Source organism: Carassius carassius, chromosome 2 (assembly GCF_963082965.1).
Source record: "Carassius carassius chromosome 2, fCarCar2.1, whole genome shotgun sequence".
NCBI lineage: Eukaryota > Metazoa > Chordata > Actinopteri > Cypriniformes > Cyprinidae > Carassius > Carassius carassius.
This window is the reverse complement of record NC_081756.1, coordinates 16,338,363-16,363,298: the sequence shown is the minus strand read 5'-3', so window position 1 is coordinate 16,363,298 and position 24,936 is coordinate 16,338,363. Positions and strand designations below refer to the sequence as shown.

At 39.2% G+C, this 24,936-nt stretch overlaps 1 protein-coding gene across 10 annotated transcripts in view; it reads right to left on the bottom strand.

Moving 5' to 3' along the window:
- Positions 1 to 24,936, bottom strand: part of LOC132104430 (transcription factor SOX-6-like) — a 156,932-nt gene that overhangs the window by 43,695 nt on the left and 88,301 nt on the right. For 9 of the 10 annotated variants that reach the window (XM_059509934.1, XM_059509941.1, XM_059509950.1 and 6 more), the window contains 2 exons: positions 16,528 to 16,700; positions 14,745 to 14,813 (listed from right to left, as the gene is read on the bottom strand). In XM_059509934.1, the coding sequence (XP_059365917.1) occupies positions 14,745 to 14,813; positions 16,528 to 16,700 (242 nt within the window). The remainder of the gene's footprint in view (positions 1 to 14,744; positions 14,814 to 16,527; positions 16,701 to 24,936) is intronic. The other variant, XM_059509927.1, reaches the window with a different exon arrangement.

The window sequence follows — 24,936 nt, the reverse complement described above, 5'->3', positions numbered from 1 at the left end:
AGGCACAAACAGCAAGAAAAAGAAAAAGGGAAGGTAACTTGCCCTCAGTTTGCAAGGTCGTGATTTGCAGTAATGAGGCCTTTACATTAAAGTTTAATTTACACATGCCACATCTGTGAGTGGCAAATCAAATAAGCATCCTTAAAGTGGGGACTAATAGTGAAGGTTAGCTTTCAAGCCTGTCAATTAACATACACTGGTGGAGCTGAGCAGACAATGCAGATAAAGATTTAAAGACGATCACTGAATGGAATTAAGTGCCTGCACTTAGACAGTTGGAAAAATTGCATACTGCATTCTGCATTGAAGCTCGCTTATTATATGTGTCAGTCTCTCTCATTCAATGGATCTATCCATCTCTCTATGTCTGTCTCTCTGTCTCTTTACATACACAACAGGCTTGCATCTATGCATGCTTACACAAAAGAAAATTTATACCAAACTAACAGTAAAAATCTTTAAAAGATTTATTACTGCTACTATTATTATAAAATTTATATACAACATACAATTATAACCATGATAAGCTAATAAAAAACATTAGTTACTATTAATAAACAAGTATTATATATATATTATATATTATTATATATATATATATATATATATATATATATATATATATATATATATATATATATAAATATATGGTACGCATGGCATGTACTGTTTGAACATGTATGCTCACCCGTATTTTTGTATCTGTGCCCTGATATTTTGCCCCTCCCTCCGTCATTGTGTCAGGCGGCTGGCTGGCTGCGTGCAGCATTAGTATTGCCAGTCAGATCTTCAAGAGCATGAAAGAATGAAGTGGAGCAGATGTGAGGAGGAAAGCTCAGGCCTCTGGAAGCTCTGAACCTCATAAACTCACCTCACTGTAGGCCTGCCTCCTATCTGCCCTTTGTCTATCAAATCCTTAGAACGAGAGGATGGGATAATGACATTCCTTGCCATCTGCCCTAAAATTTCATTAAAGATACATGAACGAGCCCCATCTTATGAGGAACAGGTGCCATTGTTTGTCCCCGAAGACCTGCTGTGGCGAGGATGTAACTCGCGGTACTTGAGGAAGAGCATCTGTAGCAATCAGTCAGGCTGTGTAGCTGGCAGCCTCTTTCTCTCTTCACACAGCCGACCGGTTCATGGGGGTGTACAGACACACAGAGAGAGAGAGAGAGAGAGAGAGAGAGAGAGAGAAGCCTCTTCACCTTCAGAGTCTCGCATATATCATCAGCTCAGTGCAGTTGATGAAGTCTGTGGTGATACACAGCACAATCTGTCTGTCTGTCGGAGATACACGTATACTGTCCCCTGCATTCTTTTATCCTCCAGTAAGAACACAGGCCATGTTGGGAAGCTTGGAAACTGTAGCTTGTCAACAAGCTAATCATTTAAAGAAATTAAATAACAGTTAATCTACAATTCTACAAACATATATCAGAATATGGCAAACTAGATTTTGCAAAAGAAAATTTGGTGAGAAAACCATTTTCACTCAGAAATTGCTAGTAAATTACCAAAAAAAATAAAAAAAATAAAATTTTGAAGAAGAAAGATTTAATAATATTTTTTTGTAAAACGTAACCCAATAATGTCTGTTTTATTTCAATGTATTTAAAGATGATTCAATTATTTTATTTTTAATATTTAAGAGATATGGCTTTTCCTTTTGCAAAAAACAAAAAGGTAGCTGGCACAAAAAAAAAAGAAAACCTCATTAGGGTGAAAGCTCAAAAGAGAGAGAAAAAAAACTGCAACTGGGAACTGAAGTTGGTTTTGTTTGAAGTGTTTTCATTTTCGATTTTATAAACAAATTATTAAATGGACTAGATGGCTAGAGAATTGAAATATGTTGGATTAATAATTGCACATATAACACTGTGAAAAAATATAGTTTTGTCATCATACACTGTGGGGAAAATACGGCTCATTTCTGGAAATGCTACTCTGTTTTGAAAACAGCTGTGCTTCAATCACGCTACTGATCACTAATTCCCAACACTGAACGCAGAGTTGTCAGCACTGGGCTGTTTAAACACACAATGTGCGCTCGCTGTAGGTTGAATGACCAAAATAAAAGGAGGAGGAGGGAAACCCCTGAAGTAAATAGGGAGCTATAGATTAATCAATGTTGTTAGTGGAAATGTTGACATCAGCACTTAGCTTCAGTAATGGTTTACAGCAGCAACTAATCCTGAGGTCAGACAGCCCAGCCTATCTGAGGAGCTGCACTGTACGTGATTACTGTTAGAATAGGATGCTGTGTGCTTCTAATCCAGCAGGTACAGTAATATGTTTATGCCCTCCTGCAGTGGCCTATGCAGCTGTTAATGTGGATTTGCTGCCACAACCTGACCCAGGCTGTCACACAAGCTCGTGGAAAATTGAGATGTACAAGTCATTACCATGCTCAATAGGGTCCCTGTCAGCACCCATGCTCCTTGCTGTCTTTTAAAGAGTCCCGTTGGGCTCAGGAGATGTGCCCCCCTTAACCTGTCCCCGACTCCCTTTAACATGAAAATAGAGATTGATCTTCAAGGAGCATCATTCTGGGATTCCTTCCCTATTTAAAAGGAAAAGAGGGGGAGTTGTTTTAACATGTCCAAAATGCCTTTCAGTGTTGATGAGGTAAGATGGAGATAGGCAGGGGTGGCTAACTTCTCTTCTTTTTAAATATTTTGGAAGGAGCCGGAGAGCCTCAAGAGCCTTAGGTTAAGCATTAAGCACCAGCCACCCCATTTTAAAAGCCAAAGGTAAGGCCGTACCAACTTACACAGTCCAAATTTGGAGCCATTTCGCCTTGATATTACTGTTTCTCGTTAAAAGTTAAAGAAAGGGTTTAAAATGGGGTGTTTTAAATCTAGCAGGAGTGAAAACAGCTTTCACTGGTACTGTAAGTACTGATACATCATACACTCTTTCCCTCGCTTGACGCTGCCAGAGCCAAATTGACAGAAAGAAAACCACCTTAGGGGATCCATTTTAAAGCGAAGTGATTCTAGAGGACCTGGCAACCGTGCTCAATCCGCACGGCGAGCCCCGACAGCGCAAACTTCACACCCGCTACTTTGTGAACACACTCAGCAAGCGCTTTCTGGAAACTCACCAGCAAAGAGAGAGTGGGAGAGAAAGAGAGAGAGAGCGAGAGCTCTTTGCTGAATGAAACCACTTCTGCGCTCTGGAGTCTGCACATTATTCTGTTCTGAAGAGGTCAATTTTTTAAACAATCCCATAGATCCCCAAGTACATATTACTCCCACGTCACAGGTCATTTATCAGTTAACCGCACTCCTCCAGCACACGGCCGCTGCAGCTTTGAGCTCTAATCCCACCCACACACACACATAAACCCATGCTCACGGGGCTGTTATCAAAGCGCAAGATATTCTGCTCGGCCGCGCTTCAGCCTCTGATGACAATCGGGCCGTGTGGATCGATAGGACTGAGTCGGACTTTGATCCCCGCTCTTTCTGTCAGCGAAGGGCCGGAATTAAGACCAGGTCTCAACCTTGGTGCCACAGACTAAACGCATTGTTTTCCTCTCTCTGCTCTGTTAGCGAGGAGTTCTACTGGAGGCCCTCATCAGCCACACAGATACAGGACCGGGAATAAAGAGGCTTTGTGTGGCGGCTGTGGCTTTGACCTGAACTGACCCGCTGCCATCAATCCACTAGCCCACAGACTCAAAGGCTTATCGGTCGATGAGCACCGTGTTTTCTTGCTTTCATCCCTACTTTTGTTCTGTGTGTGTGTTTTTTAAACAGGTAAAAGATTAACGTTCCCGATACTGGAACAGGACAACTAGCAAACAGTGTGTATTTGTATGCATGTTACGCCACCGCTGACAAAAGACTCTAAGCTGACAGAGGACAAAAATTTTTTTCCGAGGACTCAGAGCATGTGTGCATGTGTTTGTGCCGAACGGGGCAAGGTGCACAGAAACCAGACACTGGCCCATGCTTGGCTCATCTGGAGAAATAACCAATAGATGACTTCTTGTTCCGCTAATTCCTTACACAGTCAAACAAGCCCTCTTGGAAATGAGCCACTCCAATATGTCTATATTAAGTCTGGGGCAGTTAAAAGCAGAACGGCCCCTTCCTGCCCCACCCTTTGCTTTACAAAAAAAATAAAACATGCATACACATTTCAAATCTGTATGACGTTCTTTCTTGTGCAGAACACTCATGCATGAAAAAAAGATACTTTGAAGACTTTTGCCCATATGATGATGACGATGATTAAATTTTTCAAAAATATTAAATTACAGGTCTGGAATGACAGAAGGGAGATTAAATGATGGTAGAATTTTCAATTTGGAATTAACTGCCCCTTTTAAACGCCTTGTTCTGCATTACTGTACCTGTATTTTTTTTAAATCATTACAATATGCTGATCATAATTTATGAATAATCAAATGAGCGTGCTTAATATTACAAGGGGGGAGGTTCATGCTGAGGCTCATGCTGGGTTGCTGAAATTAGCAAATTAGTTCAGTACAAAGATGTGGGGGGAAAAGGCTTTTCCCTTAAGAACACCAGCAAAATGTGATCAGTGTGTGTTCAACAGAAATGTGTTCTTAAGGCAAATTCTTGCTGAGCCTCTAAGAACCTAAAATGTAATTTAAGTCTTTTAAGTCTAAATATTTCAAGCAATTAGGGTTGTATTGCATATAAAATATCAAAGACGAGCCTAAGGCTTCAGTAGTTTCTGAGCTCAGCACTGCTGTGGCATAGTGCACACAGATATCACATTCACCGCTCTCTCACTACTCATTTAATTTCCTCGCCGTATGCTTTACTCAGGGTTACCTACTCTAGGATAGCACGATTAACATGGGACATAGTTTACACAATGACAGAAAAAAAGAGATTGGGAGAAAGAAATAAAGAAGGAGAGGGAGAAGAAAAAAACATTTTTCTCTCAGGGTCTGGTCATGAAATTAAAAAGGTTTGCAGTGAACTGGCTAAACCCGAGGGGACTGGCTCAAACAGCATGGGTAACGAGGGGAGAAAAGGACAGACATAAACAAACCCACAAATGAGTCTGAGGCCAACATCATTATCCCACATATACATTCCATATCTATGAAAACCAGCACCGGCACAATACAGAATACACCCCAGACCCTCTTAGACCATGATGGTGTAGGGCAGCTGAACAGAGAAAAAAAGCCAATAACCTAGTGTTATATAACTTTATGCTTTCATTCATGCAATATGTTCTTTTTTTTTCTTGATTGGTCACTTTTGAATTATGCATGATGTATTTAAAGACCAATATTTATTTTTATGCTCGATCTAACCTTCCAAATATATAATTAAAAAGCCTAATATAAAAGAGAAATAGTTTACTTAATTAAAAAAAGGTAATAGTTTAATAAGAAAGAAAAAGTAAAACCTCAAAATCTCAATGAAATAAAAGCACTTGGAGGAAAATACAGTTATATTATTGATAATTTTGCAAAATATTATGTGTCTTTAGCAGAATAATGGCAGACATATTTTCACGAAACAAAAATTAAAATAAAAAATAAAACTTTTAAAATTTGACAAATATATTAATAACATACATGCATTCATATATTTATTAATAATGTTGACGTAAAAATACCTTTGAAGTTATTTTACAGTGTTCCATGGTAAGTGATATTTAGCATTGTTTTCTCCCCATCAGAACAGACCTGCGACCCATTTTTGGGTCACAACTCACAAGTTTAAAACTGAAAGTCTAGAGTCAGACCACCCATTAACTAAAAATGGCATTGTCTAGTGAGTGAGTCCATCAAGAGAGATAGATCAAGAGAAAGAGAGGGAGGGAGAGAGAGAGAGGAGCATTTCTCCTTCTTCCTGTCATCTGTGTGGAAACTGAGCCACTGTCTTCAGTCTACCCTTCCAGCAGCTGGGCCCAGAGAACAACAGAGAGCACTCTGTTGTCCAGCAGAAAGCTGACATTGTTACAGTCAGGACTTTATTGCAGGCACATGAGAGTGTTGAGACTTTAAAACATGCTCAAATGTCATGTGCACACCCAGTGACAGAGAAGAAAAATTATGAAAGAGAGACAGGGAGAAATGGAGAGCAATAGAAGGACAACAACAATTTAGTGTGTATGAAAAACGATGAAAGACAAAATGGCCCATTCATTGTATTCCTTTGGGAATGCTTGTACCCTCCTCTGCCCCGTCTGAAACACAAAGCAGCCTTTTTTGTGCTGCGATGCGCGGGGCTGAATGCTTTGCTTTGCCACCCTAGCCCTAAGAAAACATGGGCCCTCTTTCTAAACTGCCGGCTGGCCGCACACAGTAGAGGCTATTAATGCCTTGCCTTCTTTCTCCCTGTGTGTGCCCACTGTGGAGGCTGAGGACCATGTTAAAAAGCCAATGCAAAGACAAAACAGTTTGCTCAACGTTAACAGGGAAAACACTGGGCCAGGCAGGAGAGGAAACTAAGTCAACATCACACTGGAGGATGTGTTCTCCACCAACTGATATTTTTTCTCTTGCAGGGCCCAGGCACAATGAGAGCTAAGTATAGGTCCATCGTGCATGGTCTGGAAGGGCTTGTGGTGTGGTGGCGAGTGACAGGTGCATTCTGATGAGATTCAGGAGCCGATTCTGGCTGGACAGCGCCTGCTTTATGCCACCCTTGACTGGGTTTGGACTCAACAGACCAGTCACATGGATAATGAATCAGCTGCTGATTTTTATGATTCTCATATAAGATCAGATGCAAAGATGCAAAATGCATTTGGATTGTTACTTTTAGTTTAACGCCCAGGTTCAATGTCACTCTGCAAGGTACACAGATGCTAAATGCTAAAACAGTAACCAATACAAGACAAATTCAGGTCCGCATCATGTACTTTTCTGTTCCTATTTCTCATGACCTTTTAAAAGAGAATTCTGTTATTATTTACTCACCCTCATGCCATTCCAAAATTTCTTCTGTGGAATTATCTGTTTTTGTCCACACAACGAAAATCAGTGGGGTCCAAAAAACACTGGAAAACACTGACTTATAAATAAAAAAGGAGACATTTTTCAAAACAAAAAATACACTTTTGTTTCTATTAGGTTCTAATATGTACACTTTAAGTAGTAATGTGTACCTTTAAGGTACCAAAATGGACCCTTTAGGTACAAACATGTACACCATCTTTTTAAAAGTTGCTGCCCCAGTGATAGCTTTTGTACCTTTATTTCTGAGAGTGAGAAGAAAGAAAGTCATACAGGTTTATGCCAATATTGAACCATCCAATTTAAGCCACAAGACCTTTCCTTTTAATTGTGAAAAAGCATTAAGATGTTATGCAGTTAATGTTAAAATCAGCTTGTATTTTTCTGATTTTTCTAAGCAGTCACTTGTAATAATCACATATGGAACTACACAAGTATGTCTTTGGGTTATGCTCTCTCACCACCACATACTGGAAACATGTTCTTTAGTCTGAACGAATGCACAAATGAGTGAAATACTATTTATATTCTTAATATCTGAAACAGTTTGAAGTGCCATTAAGCATTCTACCTTCGCCCATCCATTAGCTAAACATCACAAGCATCATGGCCCAATGGTGAGGATGTAACTATTAGGCCCATTTTTATGCGTCATTAAGTTTTAAAACAGCCCTACAGAAGCTTTATTGTTTGAACCACACATGACTTTATTTAACGTCAGCATTTCTCCTGCTTCATGACAAGAAGGCACATTTCATAACTAATTAAATTGAGCCCCCACACCCCCTCCAAACAGGCACACTAAATGGAATTATTTATATCCAAGTGTCAATATATTAAATCAAAGGGGGCTAATGAGTCGGGTCACCGCTTTCTTTTATCTCCACTCTTGCATGTTGGGCTCTTCATCAGCTAACAGTCTTCGCTAAATGGAGGATGAGCGCGTTTCAGGCTCCGCCGCACTGGGCCCAAGCCAAGAGAGTGTGATGAGACCGTTATAGCCCTCACCCTGGTAGATGCAGAAGCTAGTATACTCCACATCATAAAGAGAAGGGCATTAGCACGCAGAGATATAAACACACACTCACACTCATTTCCTTCCTTATTACAATCCATTTGCCTGGCAGACAATGCTAATTGGAAACATTCTTTTTTAGCATAGCGTGTTATCAGCACTGTCTCCGCATAAATGAGACTTTAGCGTGAGATATCACAAGGGTGCTGGGAGACAACCAAAAACATCTAACAAGAGGCAAATTAGGAGCATTATCTTTGTTCAATTAGACACCCCTATATTTATCTAAAAAGGCCAAGCTGAATTATTCACCATTATATGGCGCCTGGTGCATTTGAGGGAGCCTAATGAAATATTGGATTTAATTGTTGTTCATTGAATTAAAAAGGCAAACCAAATGGCTCTAGGCTAAAAACAAAGCTATGGTAACGAGCTTCATGTGCAGCGGCTAAATAATGTTTATTGTAATATGACTGAGAGGAGATGAAACTGGTGTACAATTCTCTTAACACGGATTCTGTTGAGCCAGAGGGAAATAGAAAATATGTTAACAGAACACAGTCTATTTTGATATATTATATATATTTTGATATAAAAAATCAAAGCATGTATTGTCTGGATCCCTCATATTAATAAGCGATACTAAAGGAGCTAAACTAAAGAAAAAAGAACTGAACATATCCCAAAGAAGAAAAAAAGAGACACATTTTCTTCTCTCTGAAAAAGACCAAAGTCCTGTGTGTTTAATTAGGAGGCTCTGTTCTGTTCTGACAGGGTTTCTTTTTGTTCAACTTCGCCGCTGAATTCTGTCACTGCTCTGCAAAATAGTGAGAGGAGAGACCTGAACACCATTATGCAACTTCTCAGAACAGACTGCTATTATTTTTCCATTCCTGTTTGTGGACTTTGATATGCCAAAAGATGACGAAAACAGCTTTTCAACCTGTGTAGACTCTCACACAAACTGTCAAGATTCCTGAGTGTGCATCAAGCTTTATAATCAAATACTACTATTACACAAGAATTCAGAATGATTTACGATTAAATTAGTTTGTCCTGGGCAACAGAGCTGGACATGTGTGTTTTGTGTTTGAGACCTGGATCTGATTAACTCTTTAGTCTTGCCTCCTCTCCCACTGATAAACATGGCTATAAGGGCAAACTCACAGTGGCCTGGGGAAATGGCACACATATGAGAGAGATCAGTCTCTCTCTCTCACACACACACACACACACACACACACACAGAGACATTTGTCTATCAATCCACAGAAACAAAGAAATATCCTGAAGGCCCACACTCTTCTACCAGCCTCTCAGACTGTTCACAACACACACACTCACACATTGTGTCTGTTGTCTGCACAGGTCGTCTTAAGTCTGCCTGGCTTCACTATGCTGGTGGTTAGCCGTGTATAATTAAAAAGAATCTTTAATCTGTTGGCTGTATGCAGCTATTATCAGTTAACCCTTAGAGGCTCCCTGCTGCTCCCCCACACCATTTAAAACCACATGTGAGGGAACCTTTCCTGCTTTGAAGTGAATGTTGACAACAGCTTCTGCTTTAGCTGTAATAGTGCCACTGAGCTGGAATGCAGACCTTATAGTGCTCAGAAAAACAGAACTGAAAAATGTAGACTTAATCTACAATCTCCATTTAAATGTAGCAGCTGAGAAATAAATACACAATAATAAAAAGGCTAGAATTATTTCAGATGTCAGCGTGCAGATATTGGAGAGAACGTACAAAACCCAACATAGTAAGTGTGGGTGATTATTGAGATGATAAACAGGCCTGCTTGGAATGTGTGCCCGCAAAACAAAAAACTCAAACACAAATATCTGCATACAAAAAATCTCTCGCTCTTCCTTTCATTATTTTTTTCTCATTATACCTGCATACTGAAAAAAGTTCCATTCCCTTTTGCAAGCTCTCAAATACCAAAGGACAAAGAAACGGCTACTCAACATGTGAAGATTTAATTTGTTTTTCCTCGTTATGATAGCATATTGAAAAAGTTTTGAAAAAAGTATGTGAAAAAGTATGTGTATTTTTTTTAAACCCATTAAAATTAAATAAGTATAAGCAAAACTTCAGCTTTTTCTTTCTTATCGCTTGCTGTCTTTTTTATATTATATGTTGTCCAATTAAAGGTAAACTCCTATTTATATTTACAGTACAGTTATGCATTTAGCAGACACTTTTATCCAAAGTGACTTACACTGCATTCAGGCTATACATTTGTGTGTATGCGTGTTACCTGGACCACAACCTTTTACGCTGCTAACGCAATATTCTACCACTGAACCACAGGAACAGGAATACACACACACACACACGCACGCACACACACACACACAATAATATAATAAAATATATAACATTATATTTTTGCTATTTTTAATTATATATTTTATTATTATTTGTTTATATATTTGAATTCCCTCCTCTGATTAAAATATTTGATCAAATAAATTAATCAAACCTATTCCAAATTTCCCTGATTCCTCCCATAACCAGCTTGGGCAGGAAAAGGTGTACAGATTCCATCTAGGAATGAGAAAGTGGATGAGAAGTGGCGCCAGAAGAGGGTGAGAGATGAAGAGCAACAGATCTGTGTGATCCAGCCGGTGCTGGCAGGAGAAAGAGGGGAGAGGGGGGACGGGTGGGAGGAAGAGTGGGGGGAGGACAGCGGAAGACAGCCACGTGGAGGTTTCTCTCAGTAGAGTAACAAGAGGAAGCGGAGCCCTGGGGTTAGATAAGTAGAACCAGGCCTGTACAATGACAGAGTGTTTGAACCGGCGGTTTGCTTTAAAACACAGGAAGCGACCGTCGACACAACAATGGCCTTACACGGACAAACAGCATCTCTGTACGTTGACAAACAGAGCTCAGTGTGCCTTTCTCTCTCTGTCTCTCATAGCCGCTGAGGAAGGAGAATGAGATCCGAGCCAATAAACCCCTGTTTGCTTTGATATGAGAGACAGCATATGAGCGTCATAATGGGATTCTCATAGAGAAAGAGTTGTTTAATCTCAACGGCAATTTTTCCTCAAACACACCGTAACCTCGCCTCTCCTCAGTATCTAAAGTTCACGCTGACCTTTGAGGGAATTATTCTTCTCTTGATGCTTGAACGTGTGTCTACAATAAGATGAGCCTGCCTCCACCTGTATGCTCTCCTCCCTGCGTCACCTCAGCTCACATTGTACCAGCCTCAGAGTGCAGGAATGCCTGGAACCAAGCCAAGTCTGTGCAAGAGATCATCCGTCCCCCCAGTCCAGATCATTCCTGAGTCCAGTCTGGGAATTTACAGCTGCTGTCACAAAACACAGTCCAGAAAGAGACAATAGCACCTAATACACATGCACACATGTACAGGCCTTTGAAATCTCAACAGAGCATGCAGCTGTAATCATAAGTATTAAGTGTATGAGACATATGAGCTTGGAGGACAAAGTTTCTCCTGACAACCTCTTGGACAAAGAAAGTCTTTTTGTACTCTAGCTTCACATACATGGACATATTTCGTTATTATGGGGAGCTCAGTCAAAGCAAAGACAAGGCATTTTAAAAAGAGAAGTGTTTGAGAAGTGATTGATCACATATTAATATCATTATCAATCATTTTTTAAGTATATTTTTTTCAGAACATTATTTTTTATAAATGACTTTTATATTATATTTAATGGGCTAAAATACATTTATTTACAGAAAATTAAAGCATCCATTTTCTCTCCATTTAATCTCATTTTAGTGACTTGAGATAATGAAGATTTCTCACATACTTTTTTTTTCTTTAGTACAGGAAGCCATCCACAATTACAGCTGACTGTAATGGCATGAGGGCGAATAAAACAGTGAGTGGAACTGTAAAGGAGACTGGCTCTTTGTAAACAGGTCAGCGGAAGCCGAATCACTTGGCTTGATTAATACCGATTCAAAGAACAACCATCACAGGCTTGCCTTCCTGTTGGAGGCGGTGGCTTTTAGGCCTACATGGTCTTATTTGTGCGGCTTTACTTGTCTTACATAAGTAACACATTTTCTCTTTCAGATCAAGATTTACTTCGACATTTGTTTTTAATTGTTCCTAAGCCTCTCCTTCAATCTCTGATGGCGCTTTTAAGTTTGTGCTCGAGTCACACAACAGTAATCCGGTCCCTGGACGGAATTAGATGCCATATGAAATTTCTCAACAAGAGGCTTTTGGCTAAAGGAATAAATAAGAAGTAAAACCTTGAGCTTGAAGTTTGGATAAGCCTCTAATGCTATAATCTAAACATCTGTTATCTTTAAAATAAGTGACACTGTAATTCCCGAAAAGACAAAGACTCAATCTCTTCATCTCTCTGAATTCTTTTGCACAGAATGTAATGAAACAGAGGGAAGGGCAATTTAAAAGTGGTTTGATTTGGGCAAAGAAAACTGCCAAACTCCGGAGAAAACCAGAACTGATTTTCCAAGCCAAAGCTGTATTGGGTTACAGGCCCATTGGTTTTATTTGGACCCCATTTCAGTCCCATTTACAGAATCCAGTGATGTGATCAGTTACATCATCAATAAATGTCTAAAACGGCGCTTACCATGTGAGCCAAAACAGTAGTGCTTTGATGGGAGAGCTGGCTCTTTAAACCACACACACACTCCTCACTAAAAGCGGGGAAACCCAATCCTTGCATGCTGTTTTACCACTCAACTTTTACATCTTCTACGTGAAGGCTGAAGAGCTTGTTAGGAGTACTAATTAACTCAGAGCTGTTGTATATTAAGAGCACTGGGCATTTTTTTGTTGTTGAGCTAGCTCTAATGATAACATAGTGCCAGGGTACTGTATTAGCAAGCCGCCTCCACTCGCTTCCCATTGCATCCTACTCTTGTCTTCCAACTTCTTCTTTATGACAAGCTGTGGCCTCTGGAGACAGAAGTTAAATGGGTCACATAGGAAGGCAATGGTAATGATTTATATGGAAACAAAGTCAGAGAAGATAAAAACGTATGATAAGATAGTACACATCATAAGCCTGACCTTCTTAGTGTCTCTGTTTTTGGTGGTGTTCTGGTATAAAAATCTGTGATTACAGTGTAACAGCCATTAAATGCAGCAGATGGAGACCGTCTGTTCTGTTATAAGCTTGGACAAGAAAAGAGGGATCAGGGCTCCTTCAACTACAGTTGAGATATTTTTCAAATACACAATCTTTAAGAAATCATAATAAGCTGATTTGATGCAAGATAAATATTTCTTATTTATACTGATGTTGATCAGAGCTGTCCTGCTTAATATTTCTTTGAAAACTGTGATACTTTTTTCAGGACTGACGGTCTTTGATTAACAGCATTTATAGTATGCACAGTAGCAGCACAGTGGCTAGTTCTGCGGGCTCTTCAACAGTGCTCGCCTTTAACAGATTGGCCTTTCTCATGTGAAGAAGTGCACTTGAAAGAAGTTTTACTGCCGAGCTATAAATCTGTCATGCTTCGGGCTGTGTAAATAAGACAGTGGTTTGTTTTTACCTGACACATCTAAGCAAAGAGAGAAAGAAAGGCTGATGGTTAACCTCACACTGATAGGTAGAGCACTGAGAAGAAAACTGGCCTACATTCCTTTCTGAGGGCCTTAAGCTCAGGGGCTTTGAAGTGGAAGTCAAACACAGGGGAAGATATGAGACGTGAAATAGAGAGTGAAAAGTGAGGACTGAGAAGTAAAGAAGTGTGTAAAATGTGAGAGAAGACCAGCTGACATAATGGTGTATTGGGTGTGAATCTGTAAGAGAAAAGAGGAGTGGGGAACATTGTACCAATGAATCCCGAAAAAAAGAAGAGAAGGAAGAAAGTATGTCCAGGCACAGGCTGCTCTTATTGCCCTTGGCTTTTATGTGTGTTTGATGTGTGTAAAAGACCTTGACCACAGCCACTGACCAGCTTGTATACATCCACGTCTCCGACTGGGTGGTCCGCTAACCTTGCTTGATGGAGCACCACATACCACACAAGCCAATGGCTCTCTCTTCACATACATCAAACAAATTTATGGTGCTCTTGTAAGCATTCTCTTTATTCTCCCTCCTTTCCATTTTTTCATTTCACATAATTGCTTAACGGAGAGTGGGAAAAAGTGCAATCCACTTTGTGGTGAGAAAACTAATTTGGGTGACCACAGTGTGTACTTTTGCAACTAATCCAATTCAATTATTTTTAAGCAAAGAGAAAAACTTTCAATGAGCCTATTCTTGAAGCACAATTATAAAGAGAGACCTTCAAAAGATCACGCAAACTGACTTAAAGCAAAAGCGGCAAATATTTGCAAAAGTCAAGTTTTGTGCAATTTGCGTGTCAACAAGGTATGTTTACAGGATCATCAGCTGCAATTGAGTTAAGCAAATGAACGCGAAGTCATTTTTCCAGTATTGGACAACAGGGCTAACACTAGTGCTTGTGTTATTTTTCCAAAGCCGCTGCCACATCACCGCACTGGGACGGTGTAATTTCAGAAGCATTTATCACTGGCTTTCATGTCTCAAACCCTTAGGGCACTTTTCCACAAAACATGCAAACAGGCACCACTTGGTGTCATTAAGCTTTCTCTCATTTCTGTTTTTTTCCTTCCTTCATTAATTAGGGAGTGATAATTAATCTACGCATCTATAGCCCCTTTCCAAAATTACCATTGGCCAATTATCCTGACTGGTGACAGTTGTAATGTGATTGATGATAGTTGTAAAAACAAAATAGCGTTTTTTGACGGAATGAAGATGTCGAGCACTGACCTGGATCTGCTGCTGGAGGAGATTGATTTTGTGCTGTTGCTGCAGAAGTTGCTGCTGTTGTCTGGCAATCTGCGAAAGCAAAATGATTTGTTTAGCTGAACATCGGTAGAAACCTTCAACCTAAAACATTAAAGAATGCAAGTTATCATAGTCTATGAGAGAGCAACTCGAGTTATTGTACTATGCATTTATGCAGACAGATAATATATGCAATCAGAGCTTGTGGGTAACATCTCTCGTCCAGCAATTGAACCTAATGACTGTAATCAGAGGACTGCTAATGTGTATCATACCCAGCTCCAGGCCTGGCTGGGGTGATGCACCGCGGGGTGAAAGACTGGCATGTTTATGCAACCTAGGAGTGGTCGGGTCTGCCCAAGGGTGGGCTCTCGACGTTAAGCGCATCGCATCCTCCCTCTCTCTCAATTTCTCCCAGCCCCTGCAGACTCCCCCCGTTCCTCCTCCTCAGTTAGCCTGACAGCCTAGGTTTAAGTGTCATTTAATTTTCATTTTCAAATATAATTACAAAGTGTTCACTGTAAGATATCACCCGTCTGCAAATGTGTCAGGATTAATTTGTGCTGGCTTCTTCACTAGTGTCAACAGTTAATTACTGTGTCGTGTCTGGATGGCTAAATGACATCCTAACTTCAGTCTCCCCCCTTCCTCCCTCCCTCTCTTTCTCTCTCACTCACTTCAATCCTCTCCCTCCATTTTATTTGTCATTAATGGAAAGGGATGCATTTTTGAACATTTGCAAAACACCAAATTATTAAAATAACTGTTTATGAAAATGAGCTGAGCATACAATGAATATACAATCCTCTTAAAGTTGAATATTAATGTGGAGAGTCTGGCGACATTAACAGGATGAATTAGAACACGTGCATCCATTTCAGGTAAAGGCAGACATCATTAATATGCACCTATTCATCTGCATAATAAATTGACAGCAATTATATGGTTTCGCTATAAAATAGTAGAGATGTAGATGGATCTTGTGCGACATAAACAGAGCTCATGAGCTGCTGATGCGTTCAGTACGCCTCATTTGCTTGATCTACACATGCCTTTCGTACAAAGTTTGATCTAATAGTGATCCATTTCCCTACCAATTCACATGCTTCCATATTTTATGAGTTATACAATAACTGTAACTCTGTGCTTCCGTTTTCATGATGACAGAACCCGATTTATCAAGGAGTGAACCATCAAGCCATAAACTAAATAAAAATATTAAACAGAAGAACTCATTACCGATTTAAAAGCAATCTTGTTTTAAGTGCCTCTTCAGATAAATGAGGCAGCAAAATGAGAATTTGTGATGCATGGCTGATAATATCTTCATTAGTCTTGCTTTAAACACAACAACTGCATTTATAGGACATATATAATATGAAGCCAGTAAGAGATTTGAATGTTTCTTAATAGCAAGGAAAGGAATTTACTGAATTGCAAATATGCATTCTGGGAAATAAAGTTCTTTCACACAGATTCACAAATGTTAATTAAATTGAAAAATTAACTATGGTGAAATACACAAACTAAATTTAAATTTCTAAAGGTGGAATTTCAAAATGTTTTTTTCAAAATGTTTACGCAAAAATTCTAATATTGTCCTGAATAATTTTGCAATTCTAGTTAAAAATTAGTCTAAATTTCTTTTTTTTTTCATTCTATTTGTTTATAATCTAAATGCACTACCTCAATTCCAATTACATTCAAATTCAGGCACTGACCTTAATTCTGATTTATCGCTCAACCCTGGTTTGCACATTCTCACCTGCTCTTGCTGTTGGCGTGCCAGCTCCATTTGCTGACGCTGTTTCTCCATCTGTGAAGCGGCCAGTTTCTTCTGCTCATCATGGGTAGCCAGGAGTTGCTCTCGAAGGCTGATGAGCTGTGTGATCATGGTGGAGAGCTGTTGCTCCTTCTCTGCAAGACTTTCTGGAGTACCTTAAACAGAACACATGTAGTCAAACACAAGGAACCAAATGGTAAAAGAGAAAAAAAAAAGGTCTTCCCTCCATGACCGTGTGCACTCACCCAGCTGTGAGAAAATAGATTGTTATATCACCTCTTAAATATAGTGTCTATGAAGGCAAAGGTCAGTTTTCCAAGAGACAGAAAAGCAAACAAAGCAAGTGGTGGAAAACATAGCCTTGTTAACTGATCTGCACTCCAGAGAAATAAAATGCTCACAATTGAAAAGCTCCAGGAATCAGCAAGTTTTTTTTTTCCTCGGAGAGGACAGGACAGAGCTAGCAAATGGTGAGCATCCGAACTGCTACATTACGTCTCATTCCTGAATTCCTGAAGACCACAGAAGGCAGTCCGGAAGGGAAACTGTAGCTCCTTCAAAACCGAGAATGGTATCATCCAAATCTGATAACGGAAAGGCTTCATTAAAAGTGCGAAGGTCGCAAGTCCCGCTCTCTCTTTCCACTTCTGGTGATCGCAGCTTCTTGGAGAGATGGTGAGGAATGGAATTGTTCCTATTAAATAAGAGGAGCTGTCACAAGATGAGTGAAGGTGGCAGATTAGCGATAGACGATACAGGGCAAGAGTGTGTTCGACAGTTGCACGACTGGAGATGCTGCCATGTAATGACTGCTCTCAATTCTCATTAAGGGAGGAGCAGACACAAACACCTCGGAGCTGACGTGCCTCAAGCAAACAGGGTCGCCATCACCTCTGTATTCTCTAATTATCTCTCTCGCACGCATTAAACAGCGTAATCACACCAGACAATGTGCGTGCATTCTGCACGTCCTCCCATGAGGCCGCGCTGTACCTTTAGCTAATCAATGCTAAGTGGTCTTGCCTCCGGACAGTAACCTGCTGCTCCGTGAGAACAATATGACTGGCTTGTTTAGCGGCAAGCTTAGTGTTAAATTCTTCCCGGGTGTTTCCCTGTGCTCCCCTGGCCACATCTGTCTTGATTTTCTCCAAAGGTGCTCCCTGGGGCCCGCTCTAGTTTAACTATTTTAATTTGACTAAACAGCTGATTTATTTTATCTCTCCGATGAGGAAGGCTGTTTGTCTTAATAGGGCCTGTCAACCTCCAGCCCCCATTCAGAGCAATTTACTGGCCGGGCTTGCTCGGTGGCGATGAAGGAGAGAGGCTGCAATTCTCCATTTACCCACCCTCTCAAAAAAAGGCACCTTAATAGCACCCATTCACTGCTACTGGATGTGGTTTCCATGGGCCTGAATTGACTTTTTATTCAGCCGACTACACTTGTTGTGAATGGCTTATCTGTAATATGTATACATTTGCTACCGATTTTATTAACCTTTGGCTCGTGCCATAAAGGAAGGTATTTAGAGGCCGCTGCTGTCGGGACTGACATCTGCCCCCATGCACGCTCAAAAAGAGAAAGGGACAGAGAGTCAGAAGTAGAGGGGGCGGCAGAGCATCTCTCAATGGTCGAAGGGAGAGACACTCCACAAAGTCAGAAGGGCTGTTGGATGTCAAATAGCATAACTTGCTCCTCCTCCCAAAAGAGTATCTCAGGGGCCTCTGGGGGAGGACAGGACTCATATCCTACTGAGGGGCAAACATCTGGACTCAATTCTGCCCACTCAGGAGCTCTCCGGACAACCCTCCAACTCAGTCACACATTTCAATCACAAAATCCGCTGTGCTGGATTCTGCTATACAAAAGTCAGGAGAAGATTCCCATACGGTTAAACACTGTGATTATCATTTTATGTATATTTGTATGTAAAACTATTGTTTTATGGATAGTGGTAAAAGAGCACACACACATGTTACAGTAGCTAAGTTTTACAGAGGGGCCACAGTCCGCGGAGGGCCCAGCACAGGTTCTTGTGTGGAAAGTGCTGGTCTGCACAAACACCAACAGAATATTAACAGAGGCTCCATTGTTTCGTCTCCGGCTCGATTGTCCAGAGCTCACCCCAACTCCCCACCCTGCTACCAAAATGTCTTCCCGCTTCTCCCTCACTGCTTTTTCCCCTCCTCAGATTTCTTCCCTGTTCTAGTTCTATCTCATTGTTTTCCGACTATAGCAGTAACTTCTCAGCGCATTATGGAAAGTTGAATGTTTTAGAAATAAGTGCACTATAATACCAAACAATATCTTGTCTAGACCAATAAACAAGCTGACATTTTACAATATTATGCAAGACATTGTGTAAAAAAAGTTATATTTATTGCTTTATATGCTTTATTTTTAGTTTTAGTTTTATTATAATATATAATCTAGCTTTTATTTGTAATTATATAATTAGTATACATTTTTTTATTATTTATTTTTTCAAGCATATATTTATATATATATATATATATATATATATATATATATATAAACAGACACACACACATATGCATATATACATATACTGTACATGTCTAATAGTGTAGTATAGTCAAATAATACACAAATAAAACAAATAAATAATACATAGATAAATATAAATAATAACAAATATATACAAAATTACTAACACATTCAAATAAAATAAAATAATAGATAAATATTAAATATGAGAAATATTTGCAAAGATATTATAGAAACAATGCACAGTTTTAATCTCTGAAATATGTATCCATATAAAATAAATGAACACATAAATATACTGTATATGCAGTTATTTATTTACTTACATGAATAAAAGTCAATTGTGAGAATTAAATGAGAATAGTGTATTTTAGTAGTCTTGTTTTGGTATTTAAAATCGTATTCCTTCTGCGTTGAATTATAGATCCCTTTTAAAAGCAGATAAAAGTTTTATTGGCAGGGGAACTTGGAGAGCAGTGGTGCATATTGCATTGCTCTTAACAGCAGTGAGTCTGGCTGCTCTTGTAAAGGTGTCTCATTGCATTCTCATTCTGACTTGACACGGTCTGGCCAGGAGATGCTAAATAATGAGAGCAGGTTAGGTTTGTCTAATTCATCTAGAGGACATAAGATTCCACTCAGGACCTTTGGCTGAGGAGGAAACAGAAGTAATGAGGGAGAATATGTGAGAGAGACAACGTCAACAGAACATTTACCTCCCTCTCCCTTCACTGTCACAAACCAGATTGGATGACATTTCCCACAATGCCCAACTCGAATACCGGAAAGAAACAACTGCGACTGCAATGAATGAGTGAGAGAGGGGGCTGTCAAAGAGAGGGGCCACCAGATAAAAGATACTTTGTAAGGGTGCGATTTGTTCTGTCCAACAGCCATTCTGCCACCCCAGGCCAACCCAGCCCCCCTTTCCCCTCTAATCAAGCAGTCTCTAATTTGAGTTCCAAGTCCAGCACCAAGGGAAGAGAGGGCAGCTTGTTACTTTGAAGAGTCCCAAGTGAATAAGAGAGATAAAAGATCCAGGCACACACTAGGATGAAAAATGAAAGGGGGTGAAAGAGGGAAAGACTCTATTCTTTTCTCTTCTTTTGGTTAGGACAGCTGAACCATTATGGCTAAATCTAAATTACTTTTTTCCCTCCCTAATGTCAGAATACTGGAATTTCTTTGTCTCTCCATCAGTTGGCTTTTGTGGATGCTCCAATATGCTGTGAGCCCACCCTAAGTAAATTAAGAGGGCTCTAAAAGCAGCGATTGTGCCCAAGCCGGGTCCGGACGAGAACTGCACATAGCTGGCGTGCCTGACATGGCTGGCGGCCCGGGGCTGTGGAAAGGTATATTCCCTCATCCGTCCCAAAAAACAAAAAAAAAACAAAACACAAAACCCAACAACAGTCACTCTGACGGTTATTTTATGTGATTAATCTGTTTATTGTCAATACCAAATAAGAGAGTTAATGCTGAATAAAAAGGAATGAAAAAACTTTTTGTCAATGACCTCAAAATTAGCATGGTTAAATCACTATTAAGACTAAAGAACCTTGTTGCATCTAAAGACAAGACCCAAGGGTAAAGATCGAACTAAATCAAAGATTACAGACACACACTACACACAGGCACACGCAAAATCATTATAACTCTGCTCAACTGACATTTATATGAACCTGAACATGCAAATAAATACAACAACTGCATTAAACCACAAACAATTAAACAGCAACTGATACATAAAAGAAATGTTTCATAATAAAAAAATGCATAAAAATAGAAAAACTTTATATTACGAATAAATAATTATGTGTAATTTGTAAAAAAAAAAAAAAAAAAAGGAAAAATAATATATAAATATAATATATAAAATGTATACATAATTTAATGATAATAATCATTTATAATTTTTAATTCATATAATAATAATAATTAAACATTAAAAAGCATAATTTTGACTAATATGGCATTAAAAAAATTTTTCCCTTTCCCCTGAACTGAGACCGTATGACCAGCAGCTGTTACCTGGCTTGCTGCCCCACACAATGATCGAAACCCTGCTGATCCTGCCAATAAAACTTCATTAACTAGCATGCACCAGGACCTGCTAGCACATGTAAGCATATGGCAGCTCAAATCATCAACTCAAAAAAACCTTTCAATACTGCATTAAAAATTACCATAATGCTAATTCACAGCTCTTGTCCAGGCTATAAAGAGAGGGCGGACGTCTTGTCCTTAATATTCTCTAGTGCCAAACTGGATACAGCACCATGAGCATTTAAATATACTTAGCTGTGCATGTTAGCAAGGATACACAGGAAAAAAAGGCTTTGAAACTTTTTAAACTTTTTCTAAAATTTTAAATTTCACAAACAATTACAAAGAAATGCAAGTAAAACATTGAATGAAATGTGAAATTTTCAAGTAGAAAGCCTAATATAGTATTTTCTTGTACAACATACTCAATAATTGTTTCATTTAATATTTAATATTTAAAATAATTTTTTTAAAATTTTTATAGTGGAGACTTAATAAAAATGCACACCCTTTATATTTTTGGCAAATTTGATAATGCTCTAAGCAAACAAAACACAGTATTTAAATCTATTCTGATGAATCCATGTACAAATAAGTGTGTGTGTGTGTGTGAGAGAGAGAAAGAGATGGCAGAAAACGGAATGTACTCGAAGTAGGCAAAGTAAATGAAAACACACTCCATTACATCTCAGTACACACTCTCAACAAGGATTTTTCCCCCTCCCATCTCAAAAACACTTGATTGACACCAAAAGTCAACAGAGAGGCTCTTAAACAGAGACACACTTCATGTTCTTGACGTTCATGGGGCACTTTAATGCCGACTAATAATCTAATGACGACAGCAGCGATGCTCACGAGTGTAATTAAGATAATGCAAGAGCCCTGCTCTTCTCCCAACATCCTCAGTATCACACAATCCTCTTCATTAAAGAGTCCTGCCAAGATAACAGCTCAACCTGACCACATAAGAGACACACACACACACACACACACAGACAGATGCAGGACAGCAAGCTCCTGGTGTGCATTTCAGTGTTTCTTCTATAAAATGTTGATCGGCACCGAGGTCACCGCTGAGAATGAAGTCGACCTTGAACACACACTTTTAAAATCACCCATTCATCATTCACTTAGATGCCTTGACCTCTTCCTGTTTTATTATTATTATCATTAGAGAGAATAAAAGCCCTGATTAGACTCAACAATCACTCAAAGGCTTAACTTGTTCTTATGCTTGTGTGCCTGTGCAGAAAGACTTCATTACTAGCAATGAACATCCCCTTAGGGGAGGTGAGGAGAGGAGACTGTAGCGTCCGGAGACTGTACTGTAGTTGAAAATCCAGTGTGACATGAGCTAAAGTGGCGCGGGCATGGCCCTGCAAGCTCTTAAACAGCATTACATGGCTGTGAGCAGAACATTAGCTCTGTGACCCACACTCTGCTAAACAGCAGCTCTCCTGAATTAAAAAAGTGTTTGCTAGTGGCAGACATCACGCAAAGATGTTTTTAATTTGTGAATAATCGCATTATTGGGTTTCACCACCTATGTAGCCCAGAACTAGAGCTTGTAACAGTATAGGACATTGTGAATCTTCTTAATAGATGAAAATATTTGCCTAGCAGGAAAGCTTAAATGCATGCCCTGTGGTTCAGTGAAGTGATTTTCCTCTGGTCTGAACAGTGTGTGTGTGTGTGTGCGTTTGTGTGTGTGTCTTCCCCTCAACGCGCTCCTGTTCACAAGCACTTTCAATAACACCATGTGAGGAGAGGCAGCAAACAAGGTGTGCCTTTCTACAGCCAAACACCACAAGCTAAATTCCTCAATTCATTAGGAGAGAAACGGAGCACAGCTTTCCCCGCATTCATCTTGCAAATGTGGCCCAAAGAATAATAATTTACAGTGGCTCATATTTCACTTGAGTACATAAGGGCAAACAGTTTGTCTATTGAGAGAAAAATGCAGAGCGTGCTGCTAGAGGATGGGGGAGATGGAGGAATATTTCAGATGCTGTGATGGGTGGAGGAGAAGGTTTCCTCTCTCTCGGTCAGGAACAATGCCTAAAAAGAGTCATGGAAAACGCTTTCGAATCTGGCATAGATCATTTATCAGGAAGCTGCCAGAAATGTGTTTTGTTTTGCCTCAATTATTTTGTTAACATATTTGTGCTAAAATTATAAATTTGAACAAAATAATTAAATTACAATTAAGCACACATTTGTTTTGTGTTTTTTGCAACCTCTCCTAGCTTTATTTTTATTTTTTATGTTTCATAAATATTGAATAAAATGCTCTGTCCTTTTCTCCACCCACTGTTTCAAATCAAATAAAACTAATAATAATAATAAATAAATAATTGTAACTGTTTTAAAATTATTTAACAAATTTGTGAAAGTGCAATAAATGTACTGAACATAATTGTTTATGTTATAATTTAATTGTTAAAATATGTTTTATTAACATTTTTTATTATTATTACAATATACAAAAATAATATGATTGATAAGATGTATTTATATAATAATTAAGACGATTAAGGTGAATTTATATAATACTACAAATTTTAAAATACATAAAGTAATTCATATAAAAATAATTCCCACTGTATCTATGAGGAACTTTGATACTTTTTTTAGAAATCCCACAGAACCGAATGAAACTGTAAATTGAATAAATGTGTAAACAGGATAAAAACTTTAAAAGCCCTAGTTTTGATGCTTTTTATTTAAAATAATAATACATTTTTACCTTAATTAATGTATAATGCTTCATGTTTCATACAAATGTTTTTTTTTTTTAATGGAACAGCAATGCATAAAAAAAAAGTGTCTCACAATGACAAAAAAAAAATCACATACTGTATCGACACTAGCATGGGTTGTCTGCCTTTATAGGAGCCATTAAGAATAAAGCTAACGTTAAATTGAATAATCATGTTTATAAATCCAGCTGCTGGAACAATCGGCGCTCTGTACCCTCACACTCCACTCTCTGTCAATGAGCGCCTAAGCCAGGTACGAGTCACATCGAAATCACAAAAAGCTTTTACTTATCTACCAGCCACAGGACTTTCTCTCCAAAACCACTCAGAAATTGATCAGGCAAAGAGTGAGGGACCCCTTTTTCCACGCTGCAGCTCTAGTCACCTTCTTCATGCGGTCGCACAATGCTGAGATTTCTGTCGTTTTCTGGGTTTCCAATACTTCGATCTTGCGAGTACAGTTTGATTTCCCGTCATTTTGTCACATTTTTTCAAACAGTCAGGGACACCTGAACGTTCAAAGCAATGAAAACAAAACGTCTCGGCGGCTGAAGTGTAAACCTCTGATTCACTAATGAAATTCATTAAAATGACAAAGCCAACTTAAAACTCCCCCCAGAATATTCATTCGAAATATTTTTGGAGGTTTCCAGCATATGGTACATCAAATAATGAAACAAGGGTGCAGGGGTGCCGATGTCTTTAATTAGATGAACAAATTAAATGTAGCTGAAGTGAATCAAAGTTTCTAATACACATTCAAAAATGGACATTTTAATTGCACCAGCTGCACCTTTTTGCATTAAATTTGGTGATTAACACTCTCTGGCATATATCTGATAATGCTGTATTTTTTTATATATTTCTCCCTCTCTCTCTCTCTCTGACAATCGAGCAGGCACTGCTGTGGTTTGGACGTCCTCCAGACATCCTGCTTCTCCTGCTTTGTGGTTTTGTTTCGCAGATCTCATCTCTCTCTTCGCCGTTCCTCCTGATTGACAGCTGAGCTCAGGTATGAAAGCAAACACACCACTCCAGTGGCGGTGGGTGGAAAGTGATCCATAGCTGACTCCCCTT